We start from the raw sequence: 13,244 nt of genomic DNA on the forward strand, positions 1-13,244 counted from the left end.
ACTTTAGTAACATGTGTATAGTGATACTTCAATGTGATTTTTTTTTTCCAGATTTTTATTGGGGAAGGGGAACAGGACTTTATTGGGGAATAGTGTGTACTTCCAGGGCTTTTTCCAAGTCATGTTGTTGTCCTTTCAATCTTAGTTGTGGAGGGTGCCGCTCAGCTTCAGGTCCAGTTGCCGTTGTTAGTTGCAGGGGGCGCAGCCCACCATCCCATGCAGGAATTGAACTGGCAACCTTGTTGTCAAGAGCTCCTGCTCTAACCACCTGAGCCATCCGCCCCCCCCCACCGGTAGCTCAGCTGCAGCTCATTGTCTTCAATCTAGTTGTGGAGGGTGCAGTCCATTGGCCCATGTGGGAATTGAACCGGCAACCCTGTTAAGAGCTCGCACTCTAACCAACTGGGCCATCTGGCTGCCCCAAGCAAAAGTTTTTAATTTTGATGAGGTCCAATTTATCAATTTTTTTCTTTTTATGAATCTTGCTTTTGGTGTCAGGTGTAAGAACTCTGCCTACCCCATGATCCTGAACATTTTGTCCTATGTTTTTTTCCTAAAATTTTTATAGTTTTCCTTTCTACATTTAAGTATGTGATACATTTTGAGTTAATTTTTGTATAAGTATGCAGGTTAGTTGGAGTTTCATATTTTTGGCTGTGGATGTCCAGTTGCTTTGGCACTACTTGTTGAAAATACTCTCCTTCCTCTATTGAGTTGCTTTTGCACCTTTGTGAAAAATCAGATGGCTATACTTGTGTAGGTCTATTTCTGGGTTCTTCATTCTGTTCCATTGATCTCTGTGTGTATCCCTTCATCATTACTACCCTGCCTTGCTTACTATATATATAGTAAACCTTAAAATCAGCTACAGGGATCGTTCCCACTTTATAATTTGTTTTCAAGATTGTTTCAACTATCCTAGTTTCTCTGTAGGTGTGTGTAGGGTGTTTTTTTTTTTTGGAGAAGCAAGATCTTCTGTAAAACTAGCCAGTTGGTTTAACTCAACATTGTTTGGAATCTTTGGCAAGTGAAAGGGTTTATTATTTTATTTATTAGTAAATAATAAGCAATTCACGTCAAAAAATAGTGTTTGATTAAATACCATCATGAAATAATTAATTTTAAGAGTAAGTATCATCATTAGGCCAAACTGCCAAATTTTATTTTGAGGTCTCTCACATTTTCTATGTGCCTGCTTGTTAGTCTTGATGTTAAGTAAGTTGCCTAGTTAAAAGGAACTTTAAATGCCTTGAGAGTATTAATAGCATGCTCCTTTTGTCTTCTTTAGATGGTGTTATCTGAAAAGGTTAGTCAACTGATGGAATGGACCAATAAAAGACCTGTAATAAGAATGAATGGAGACAAGTTCCGTCGCCTTGTTAAAGCCCCACCGAGAAACTACTCCGTTATTGTCATGTTCACTGCTCTTCAGCTTCATAGGCAATGTGTCGTGTGCAAGTATGAACTTTCTACTATACTTTAAAATTAAATAACTCTTAAGATTTTAACCATTTTTCAATCCTAGAAGAACCAAATGAGTTTATTTGGTACATAAACGATGTGTATACCTTGCTTAGGGTATTTATGGTAACACATAATACTATTGCTCTTTTATAATCATTTCCTGGTTGTCCATATTAGTGGGGAAAACAAAGAGCAAGGATAAAGTATTGTGGTAGCCATCAGAGGAATAACTTAAAAATCTAACACTCATCTTATAAATTGATGTCAACTTATACATATAAATGTATGCCAATAGCATTAATATAGCACTTTCAACTTCATACTCTTGTTTTATCAGAACAATCCCAGAAGGTAATAAAGCAAATATTTTGTCATTTTTGGAAGAAGCAAGTTCTAACATTTTAACTGGTCTACCCAAAGCTAGAGATATTTATTAATGCAGTAATAGGGGGCTACATTCAAGATTGGAATTACAAGAGAATTTTTTTAAGAAAACTAATATGCATGATTTAGAGATGTTTCTTTTTTTCCCCAGAATATTTTGTAGTGGTTTTAAACCTTGGGAATGGAGACGAATCTCACTTAAACTTTTATCAAATAATGCTTTACTGATTTTATTTTACTGTTTCTGAATGCTTTTAGGAATAAAGATTGGTATTTCTTTAAACAAAAGCACTATGGATAATTAAAAATAGTGGATACTAAAAAATAAAATAGCTTTTGCCTTTTGGTGTTTTTTTACTTGCATTTTTAGATCAGTATGTGTGATCTGAGAATGTACTTTAAATGAAATGTCAAAGCTGTTCTGTGAAGCGCTAATTTAGTAAAATCTTGGAGGCTTTCCAAATTCTGACGGCATGGGCCCTTGTGAAGGAAATAGATACCCTTGTTTCACAATAGTGTGCTATGCTACCCCAAGCCTTGCTAGCTCTTCTTAAAGGATTTTTTCCTTGGAGGAATGAGATAGTCAAGATATTTGGTCCTAGAGTGCTTATTTTATGCAGTGTATGCTGAATATAAATTAAAAGTAAATAGAAGAAGGAAAAAGAATAGTGGGTATTAACTGACTAAACTTAAAATGTAGTCTTACTCAAAATTCAGTCAGTTCACTAACTAGCAGTTAAGAGTACACACAAATGTCGGAATAAATACAAACGCCTTCATAATTCTGTATTAAATGCAAATTAGTGCAATTCTTATTAACCTAAGTTTTCATTATTTAACTTACTTTCTACAAGACCAAATTGGCTCACGTTATCCTAAGCTCATTCAAAAAATAAAAATTAAGCAATAGCAATATGTATAATAATATATTGTTGGTGCTATCAGGATGACAAGTATAAGCAAGATACCCTACCCTATCATCTGGCTAGGGAAATTAATTCCACACCTGAAAATTTCACTGGCAATATAAGGCAATTTATGATTAAGTACCAAATGAATTGTGTATATAATAAATATGTACTGTGAAATTTCAGGAAGGACATGTAACAGGAGAGGTTAGGGTTGACCTAATAGAGAAGATATCACTTGTACTAAGGCTAGACGGATGGGTCGGTTTTACTTGTAGAGGTAAGATGATCTGGTTAGAAGCAATGATGTGTACAAGGGTACAGAGAAGAATAAATAAAAGGCTGGAATTAAGAGATCCTGTTTGAGATTGATTAGTACTAAGGCTACATAAAAGCTAGATGCATTATTTGGAACTAGATTATAAAGAACCTTGAATAACCAGTGAAAGAGCTTGGAGACTGTTCTGAAGCTAAAAGACTGTTTTCCATTAACAGCTTAACCCTTTTCCTGTGCCTTGGATCCCATAAGTTCCTGAAAGGAGTTTCTTGGAGGAGGAGAAACTAGAGACAGTATTTTAATATTCTAGTGTCAGATATTAAGGGTCTGAGTTTAGATAATAGCAATGAAAATAAGTGAGAAGAGATAGAGTTAGAAGATAGTCACAGATGAAGAACTGTCACTTCTTAGACATTGAAAGCATATGGGCAATAAGGGAAAAGTCAAATATGACTTGAGGTTTAAATTAATTTCAGTTCCCTAGATTCTTCTCATTTTTTACCCTAATCATCTGACTATATTTTATTTACCAAGTAGCATTTTGTACTTTCAATTTTTAAAATGAATTAATACCACAGTCTACTTTCTCTGGGAAAATACTTCAACCTTGTCTTTGAACTCTTAGAAGTAATTTAGGGTGTTAAAAATTGTTGTAGAGACAATTAGCTGGAGTTTTCCAATAACTACCGAAAGAGCTTTGAAATAAGAAATAGGCACCAAGTAGGAAGTGTAGTCAGGTAATTACTACTTTCTGTTAAAATCCCCAACACTTGGGGTAAAGCGTCTCTTATGCCAAAACAATGGCAGACTTTGCCAAGGTATGTCCTAACCCTGTCAGTAGAGCCTGACTTACTTGTCTCTCCACCCCCCATCCCCCACTGGAAAAACTGCTGTTGCATCTTTGAATCTGTTTTACTGCTGATAAAACTGGATTGTTTTGCGAAGTGTTTTATATGCTATCTTCACCAATCTGATTGCATCCAGGCAAGCTGATGAAGAATTCCAGATCCTGGCAAACTCCTGGAGATACTCCAGTGCATTTACCAACAGGATATTTTTTGCTATGGTGGATTTTGATGAAGGCTCTGATGTATTTCAGATGGTAAGACCTTTGGTTTATTCCGTTAAGTAGGAGTAGGCAATTGTGAATAAAGTGGAATACGTCTTCAGTGGCTACAAGAAGTTAAATAGGACTTGTCTTATGTAAGATCAAGAGTTGTTAGTGAAAAAAAAAAAAGAGTTGTTAGTGAAATAAAAGCTAAACAGGAGCTAACCAGGAAATATATAATGATAAATGCTTAACCTATTAGAATTTGAAAATTGGGTAGTAATCAAGTCACACACACACATTAAAATATAAAACTATCATTTTAACCATTTTAGTGTACAATTTATCAAGTAACTTTTTAAATCACAGCATGAATCCATCATTATGTCACCATTGTAATATTAAAATTCTTAGTAGAGCTAGGTACCTGTCTTTACTCCTTGCTTCTTGTCTTAGTGGAAAATCAAAAAGATTTTCCACTAAGAGCTTAACCCTTTTCCTGTTCCCTGGATCCCATACCCACCCTCTCAACCCTTTCATCTGTATTGTTTTTAATTATGACAAATTTTTTAGAGCAGATTAGGTTCACGGCAGAATTGAGGGGTACATACAGAGATTTCCCGTATATCCCCGCCCCCAGAAATGGATAGCTTCCTCCATTATCAGCACCCCCAACCAGAGTGGACATTTTTTACAGAACCTACATTAACACATCATAATCACCCAAAATGCATAGTTTCATTATGGTTCACTCTTGGTCTTGTACATTCTACTAGTTCGGACAAATGTATAATAACATGTATGAGTCAATATAGTATCATAAATAGGATGAATTGGCAGAGTATGGAGGACATTTAGGGCAGTTTTCACTGCTCTGCCAATTCATCCCATCTCCCTAACTTTTGGTAATCACTGATCTTTTTGTTATCTCCATAGTTTCACCTTTTCCAGAATGTCGTATAGTTAGAATCATAGTATGTGGACTTTTCAGATTGCCTTCTTTCACTTAGTAATATTCATTTAAAGTTCCTCCATGTGTTTTCATGGCTTGATAGCTCATTTCTTCTTTTTTTTCTTCAATTTATTGGGGTGACAATTGTTAGTAAAATTACATAGATTTCAGGTGTACAGTTCTGTATTACATCATCTATAAATTCCATTGTGTGTTCACCACCCGGAGTCAGTTCTCCTTCTATCACCATATATTTGATCCCCTTTACGCTCATCTCCCACCCCCCTCCCTCCTTACCCTCTGGTAACCAAACAATAAACTATTGTCTCTGTCTGTGAGTTTTTGTTTCTCATTTGTTTGTCTTGTTCTTTTGTTGTTTTTTGTTTATGTACCACATATCAGTGAAATCATATGGTTCTCTGCTTTTTCTGTCTGACTTACTTTCCTTAGCATCATACTCTCAAGATCCATCCATGTTGTCACAAATGTTCCGGCATCATCTTTTCTTACCGCCAAATAGTATTCCATTGTGTATATATACCACAACTTCTTTATCGATTCATCTACCGAAGGACATTTTGGTTGTTTCCATGTCTTGGCCACCGTAAACAAAGCTGCAATGAACATTGGAGCACATGTGTCTTTATGTATAAATGTTTTCAGATTTTTTGGGTAGATACCCAGGAGAGGGATTGCTGGGTCATATGGTAATTTTCTTCATAATTTTTTGAGGAACCTTCACACTGCCTTCCATAATGGCTGCACCAGTCTGTATTCCTACCAACAGTGTATGAGGGTTCCTTTTTCTCCACAGCCTCTCCAACACTTGTTACTATTTGTCTTGTTGATGATAGCCATTCTGACTGGGGTGAGGTGATATCTCATTGTGGTTTTTATTTGCATTTCTCTGATGATTAGTGATGTTGAGCATTTTTTCATATGTCTATTTGCCATTTGTATGTCCTCTTTGGAGAAATGTCTCTTTAGGTCCTCTGCCCATTTTTCAATTGGGTTGTTTGTTTTTTTGTTGTTGAGTTTCATGAGTTCCTTTTACATTTTGGATATTAGCCCCTTATTGGAGGCACTGTTTGCAAAAACCTTCTCCCATTCAGTTGGTTGCCTCTTTATTTTGTCGATGGTTTCTTTTGCTGTGCAGAAGCTTTTAAGTTTCCTATAGTCCCGTTTGTTTATTTTAGCTTTTACTTCCATTGCCTCTGGAGTCAAATTCATAAAATGCTCTTTGAACACAAGGTCCATAAGTTTAGTACCTATGTTTTCTTCTATACAGTTTATTGTGTTACGTCTTATGCTTAAGTCTTTGATCCATTTTGAATTAATTTTGATACATGGTGACAGATAGCAGTCCAGTTTCATTCTTTTGCACGTGGCTATCCAATTCTGCCAGCACCAGTTATTGAAGAGGCTGTCTTTCCTCCATTGTATGTTTTTAGCTTCTTTGTCAAAAATTATCTGTCCATATTTATGTGGTTTTACTTCTGGGTTCTCAATTCTATTCCATTGGTATATGTGTCTGTTTTTCTGCCAATACCATGCTGTTTTGATTATTGTAGCCCTGTAGTACAAGCTAAAGTGAGGGAGTGTGATACCTCCAGTATTGTTCTTTTTTCTTAAGATTGCTTTGGGTATTCGGGGTCTTTTGTGGTTCCACAGAAATCTGATGATTTTTTTTTTCAATTTTTTTAAAAAATGCGATTGGGATTTTGATGGGGATTGCGTTAAATCTGTATATTGCTTTGGGTAATATGGCCATTTTAACTATGTTGATTCTTCCAATCCATGAGCACGGAATGTCTTTCCATTTCTTTGTGTCTTCTTCAATTTCTTTCAAAAATGTCTTACAGTTTTCAGCATATAGGTCCTTCACATCATTGGTTAAGTTAATTCCTAGGTATTTTATTCTTTTTGTAGCAATTGCAAAAGGAATTGTTTTTTGTATTTCTTTTTCTGAGATTTCATTGTTAGTATATAGGAATACCATGGACGTTTGTACGTTGATTTTGTAGCCGGCAACTTGACTTTATTCGTTGATTGTTCCTAATAGCTTTTTGGTGGACTCTTTAGGGTTTTTTATATACAGCATCATGTCATCTGCAAAGAGTGATAATTTAACTTCTTCATTCCTAATTTGGATGCCTTTTATTTCTTTCTCTTGCCTGATTGCTCTGGCAAGGACTTCCAACACTAGGTTGAAAAGCAGAGGTGATAGGGGATAGCCCTGTCGTGTTCCTGAAAGTAGAGCAAAGGGCTTCAATTTTTCACCATTAATTATGAATTAGCTGAGGGCTTGTCATATATGGCCTTTATTATGTTAAGGTATTTTCCTTCTATACCTATTTTATTAAGTGTTTTAAATATAAATGGATGTTGTATCTTGTCAAATGCTTTTTCTGCATCAATTGATATAATCATAAGATTTTTGTCCATTATTTTGTTTATGTGATGTATCACATTCATGAATATGCAGATGTTGAACCATCCTTGTGCCCCAGGGATGAACCCCACTTGGTCGTGATGAATAATCTTTTAAACGCATTGTTGTACTCGGTTTGCTAGAATTTTGTTTAGGATTTTTGCATCTGTATTCATCAGAGATATTGGTCTGTAGTTTTCTTTTTTTGTGTTGTCCTTACCAGGTTTTGGTATCAGGGTAATGTTGGCCTCATAAAATGAGTTAGGGAGTACTGTCTCTTCTTCAGTTTTTTCAGAGTTTGAGCAGGATTGGTATTAGATCCTCTCTGAAGGTTTGGTAGAATTCCCTAGTGAAGCCATCTGGTCCAGGACTTTTGCTTTTGGGAAGGTTTTGGATGACTGATTCAATTTCGTTACTGGTGATCGGTCTGTTTAGATTTTCCAGTTCTTCATGGTTCAGCCTTGGAAGGCTATGTGTTTCTGAGAACTTGTCCATTTCTTCTAGGTTATTAAATTTGGTGGCAAATAGTCCTTCATAGTATTCTTGGATGATCCTTTGTATTTCTGTGGTGTCCGTGATAACTTCTCCTTTTTCATTTCTGATTTTGTTAGTGTCCTCTCTCTTTTTATCTAGTGAGTCTAGCCAAGGGTTTGTCAGTTTTGTTAATCTTTTCAAATAACCAGCTCTTTGTCACATTAAGTTTTTCTATTGTCTTTTTGTTTTCTATTTCATTTAGTTCTGCTCTGATTTTTGTTATTTCCTTTCTTCTGCTGAACTTGGGTTTCACTTATTCTTCATTTTCTAGTTCTTTCAGGTGTAACATGAGGTTATTTATTTGGGATTTTTCTTGTTTCTTGTGATAGGCCTCTAAGGATGCAAATTTCCCTCTTAAAACTGCTTTCGCTGCATCCCAAAAATTTTGGTAGGATGTATTTCCATTGTCATTTGTTTCTATGTATTTTTTGATGTCTCGTCTAATTTCTCCTTTGACCCAGTCATTCTTTAAAAGTATGTTGTTTAATCTCCATGTATTTGTGTTTTTTCCTGCTTTCTTTTTGCAGTTGATATCCAATTTCCAAGCCTGTGATCAGAGAATATGCTTGGTATGATTTCAGTCTTCTTAAATTCGCTGAGGCTGATTTTACGTCCCAGTACATCGTCTATCCTTGAGATTGTACCATGTACACTAGAAAAAAACTGTATAGTCTGATGTTTTAGGATGAAGTGCTCTATATATGTCAATTATGTCCATTTCATCTAATGTGTCATTTAGGGCTGCTCTTTCATTATTTATTTTCTGTTTGGATGATCTATCCATAGCCGTCAATGATGTATTTAACTCCCCTAGTATAATTGTGTTTTGTTCAATTTCTCCCTTTAGTTCTGTTAGTAGGTGCTTGGTATATTTCGGTGCTCCCTGATTGGGGGCATAAATATTGATGACTGTTATGTCTCCTGTTGTATAGTCCCCTTTACCATTATGAAATGTCCGTCTTTGTCTGTTGTTATCTTTTTCACCCTGCAGTCTGTTTCATCGGGTATCATTCTGGCTACACCTGATTTTCTCTGGGTACCATTTGCTTGGAGTGTCAATTTCCACCCTTTCACTTTGAGTCTATGCTTGTCCTTGTAGCTGAGATATGTCTCTTGGAGACAGCGTATGGTTGGGTTTAGTGTTTTGGTCCAGTCTGCTAATCTGTGCCTTTTTATTGGTGAGTTCAGTCCATTTACGATTAGGGTTATTATTGACATGTGAGGATTTCCTGTCATTCTATCTTTAGTTTTCTGGTAAGGCTGTGTCTCCATTGTTTCTTTGCCTTTTTGTTGTTGTCTGTTATTTCTGTGTGGTGGTATTCTATGATGTTTCCCCCTGTTTCTTCTTTTATTACAGTATATGTTTCAGTTCTGGATTTTTTTTTGGTGGTTACCCTTAAGTTTCTGTAAAGGAAAGTTTGACATTTAGAGTGTTCCATTTTCTTCAGCACACTTACTTTCTCCATTCCCATATTCCGGTTCAGGCCTGTACTCTCCCCCTTTTTATGTTTTGGTTGCCACAAATTGTCCCTGTTAATGGTGGTCGAATAGCCTCCTTTAGTATTTCTTGTAGTGCAGCTCGTGTATTAGAAAATTCCCTCAGCTTCTGTGTGTCTGGAAAGGTCTTTCTTCCTCCTTCATATCTAAAGGATATCTTTGCTGGATATATTATTCTCGGCTCATAATTTCTCTCTTTCAATAGTTTGAATATTTGGTTCCACTCCCTCCTGGCTTGTAGAGATTCTGCTGAAAAATCTGATGATAATCTAATGGGCTCTCCTTTGTAGGTTACAGTCTTCTTTTCCCTGGCTGCCTTGAGGATTCTTTCTTTGTCGTTGATTTTAGACAGCTTCAATACAGTGTGCCTTGGAGAAGGCCTTTTGGTATTGAGGCAAATAGGTGTTCTATTTGCTTCTTGGATTCCAGTATCCAGATCCGTCCACAAGTTTGGGAAGTTTTCATCAACAATTTGTTTGAATATATTCTCTGTTCCCTTCTCTCTTTCTTCTCCTTCTGGTATGCCCATTATTCTTATATTGTTCTTTCTGATGGAGTCAGAAAGTTCTTGTAGAGTTCTTTAATTTATTTTAAGTCTCGAGTGTCTTTCTTCTTTCATCTTTGTAAATTCCAGGTTTCTATCTTCGATGTCACTGATTCTTTCCTCCATCTGGTCAACTCTACTACCTAAGCTGGTTATTTCATTCTTAATTACTTCTATTGAGTTCTTAATCTCCAGAAATTCTATTTGGTTCATTTTTAAAATTTCAATCTCTTTCGTAAAATGCTCATGTTGTTCTTTGATTGTGTTTCTGAGTTCATTAAACTGCCTTTCTGTGTTTTCTTGCATCTCGTTGAGTTTTTTCAGAACTGCAATCTTGAATTCTGTGTCATTTAAGTCACATATTTCCATATCTGTAAGTTCCTTTTCTGGAGACTTTTCACTTTCTTTCTGAGCTGTCTTGTTGCCTTGGTTATTCATGGCAATTACTGATTTATTATTTCTCTTCCTAGACAGCTACAGGAGTGGCTTCTGCAACAGGTTGATAGGAAGAGGTCTTTCTTTTGTTTTCCAGTGCTGGTTGGTAGAATGTTTTATTTTCTCTCCGACTGCAGCCTTTTTTTTCTCTCTCACACGGTAGTTTTTCTCTGCACTATTCCAGCTTCTCACACAATGGGGGGATTCTCTGGGAGATGGGCTTCTCCTCTGTTAATAGTTCGCCTGAGTCACGGCGCAGTGTCCATGTGGGTATGCAGAGAGCTTTTGAAGTTCCAAAGCTCTTCCTGCACCAGGTTCAAAGCCTGTATGTTTCAGCAGTTCTGTTTACTCCTGCAGGAATCGGCCCAGATAGGTGGGGCCAGGGGCAGGATGAGTTCTGAGAGGTGGCCCAGAGTAATGGTGCCGACCACCACCACAGCCAGTCCTGCTTCCACAGCTCCCTCCCCTTTGCCGGAACTAGTTGGGCTGCGAATCTGTGTCTGTGGTCCACCGTTCTCCAAACAGCAAATACTCTGTTCTTTTGATCTGACACTGCTACTGTTCCGCTTCCATCAGCAGGCAGGTGGGGGCGGGGTGAGCTCTGGGAGGGTAGGGAGGGGGCAGCTAGTCTCAGTGCCTAAGGCTTCCATTCTCTGCTCGGCACTGAGGGCTTAAACCACCGTTTTCAGCCTTCTTCCCTCAGTCTTTGCTCCGAGGTCTCTGCCGTGAGCATTGGGTTCAGCCGTGTTAAATGCTGCCCCCTCAGCCCTGTGGGCCATAAGGGGAGCCCTAGCAGTCCGAGTTCTTCCCTCTCCCGCAGCTGCAGCAGTTCCGGGATGCAGCGAGCTCGGAGCACTGAGCTACTTCTGCGCCCTGCGCCCATGTGGCTCTGTCTCCGCACTTCTCCGTTTCCGCCCCCCCACCACCTCCCGCGATTCGCCCATCTTTAGGTGAACTCAGTAGTCGGTCTCCTCGTCTTGCCTGTCCATTGTGCAGGGAGTCCTTTGTGGAGTTATAGTTGTTCAATTAGCTGCAAATTGCAGGGGAGCCTCACAGAGGCTTACCTCACCCCACCATTTTGATCGAATCGATAGCTCATTTCTTTTTAATGTTGAATAACATTCCATTGTCTGAATGTACCAGAGTTTATCGATTCACATACTAAAGGACATATTGGTTGTTTCCAAGTTTTGGCAATTATGAATAAACTATACCCATCTGTGTGTGGGTTTTTTGCAGACATAACTTTTCAACGCCTTTGGGTAAGTACCAAGGAGTATGGTTACTGGATCATATGGTAAGAGTATGTTTAGTTTTGTGAGAAAGTGTCAAGCTACCTTCCACTGTGGCGGTACCATTTTGCATTCCCAGCAGCAATGAATGAGAGTTCCCGCTGGTCCACGTTCTCACCAGCATTGGTGCTGCCATGTTCTGCATTTTCGCCATGCTGGTAGGTGTGTAGACAGTGCTTGCTCACTGTTGGTTTCGTTTGCATTTCCCTGATGACGTATGTGGAGCATCTTTTCACATGCTTATTTGCCATCTGTATAACTTTGGTGAGGTGTCTCTTAAGGTCTTGTGCCCATTATTTTAAATAAAATTTTTGGGGATGACAAGGGTTACCAAAGTTACATAGGTTTCAAGTATACGATTGTATAATACATCATCTATATATCACATTGTGTGTCACCACCCGGAATCAGTTATCCTTCCATCACAGTATATTTGATCCCCTTTACCCTCTTCTACCATCCCCCCTCACCCCTTACTCTCTAGTAACAACTAAACTATTATCTGTGTCTATGAGTTTTTGTTTCTTCACTTTTCTTGTTCCTTTGTTGTTCTCAGTTTTATATACCACATGTCAGTGAAATCATGGTTCTTGACTTTTTCTGTGTGGCTTATTTCACTTAGCATAATAATCTCAAGATCCATTCATGTTGTTGCAGATGGCACTGTTTCATCTTTCCTTTGGCAGGTTAGTATTCCATTGTGTGCATAGAAGTGTATAACACATAATTATCCAATCATCTATTGAGGACACTTTGCTTGTTTTTATGTCTTCACCACCATAAATAAAGCTGCAATTAACATAAGAGCATGTACATCTTTTACGGATAAATGTTTTCAGATTTTCTGGGTATACACTCAGGAGAGGGATTGCTGGGTCATATGATAATTCTATTCTTAATTTTTTGAGGAACCACCACACTGCCTTCCATAGCAGCTGTACTAATCTGCAGTCCTGCCAGCAGTGTATGAGGGTTCCTTTTTCTCCACAGCCTCGCCAACACTTATTATTAATCTTGTTGATGATAGTCATTCTAACAAGTGTGAGGTGGTATCTCATTGTGGTTTTTATTTGCATAGGTGCCCATTTTTTAATAGTTTTGTTTGTTCTCTTACTGTTGAGCTTTAAGAGTCATTTGCATATTTTAGATAACAGTTGTTTATCAGATGTGTCTTTTCCAAAATTTTTCTCCCAGTCTGTGGCTTGTTGTCTCACTCTCTTAACTTTGTCTTTCGCAGATGAGAAATTTTTAATTTTAATGAAGTACAACTTACCAATTATTTCTATCATGGATTGTGTTTGTGTTGTTGTGTCATGCAGGGCATCACGTGGGGTGTCTGCTCCCGCTCCCCACATAGGAATGCAGGATATGGTGAGGCCAAAAAGGAACACCCACGGAGCCATAGATAGGGGAGTCATACCACCATATTCTCGCTGACGGCCAGGCGAGACACACAAAATAGGATCTACACGATCTGC

At 37.8% G+C, this 13,244-nt stretch overlaps 1 protein-coding gene across 1 annotated transcript in view; it reads left to right on the forward strand.

Annotated features, from left to right (window-relative positions):
• The window catches only part of MAGT1 (magnesium transporter 1), a 58,455-nt gene that overhangs the window by 13,785 nt on the left and 31,426 nt on the right, over positions 1 to 13,244 (forward strand). Inside the window, exons 2-3 of the mRNA XM_033118588.1 lie at positions 1,289 to 1,459; positions 4,019 to 4,135. Of these exons, the coding sequence (XP_032974479.1) occupies positions 1,289 to 1,459; positions 4,019 to 4,135 (288 nt within the window). The remainder of the gene's footprint in view (positions 1 to 1,288; positions 1,460 to 4,018; positions 4,136 to 13,244) is intronic.

The sequence above is a fragment of the Rhinolophus ferrumequinum genome, chromosome X (assembly GCF_004115265.2).
Source record: "Rhinolophus ferrumequinum isolate MPI-CBG mRhiFer1 chromosome X, mRhiFer1_v1.p, whole genome shotgun sequence".
Classification (NCBI taxonomy): Eukaryota; Metazoa; Chordata; class Mammalia; order Chiroptera; family Rhinolophidae; genus Rhinolophus; species Rhinolophus ferrumequinum.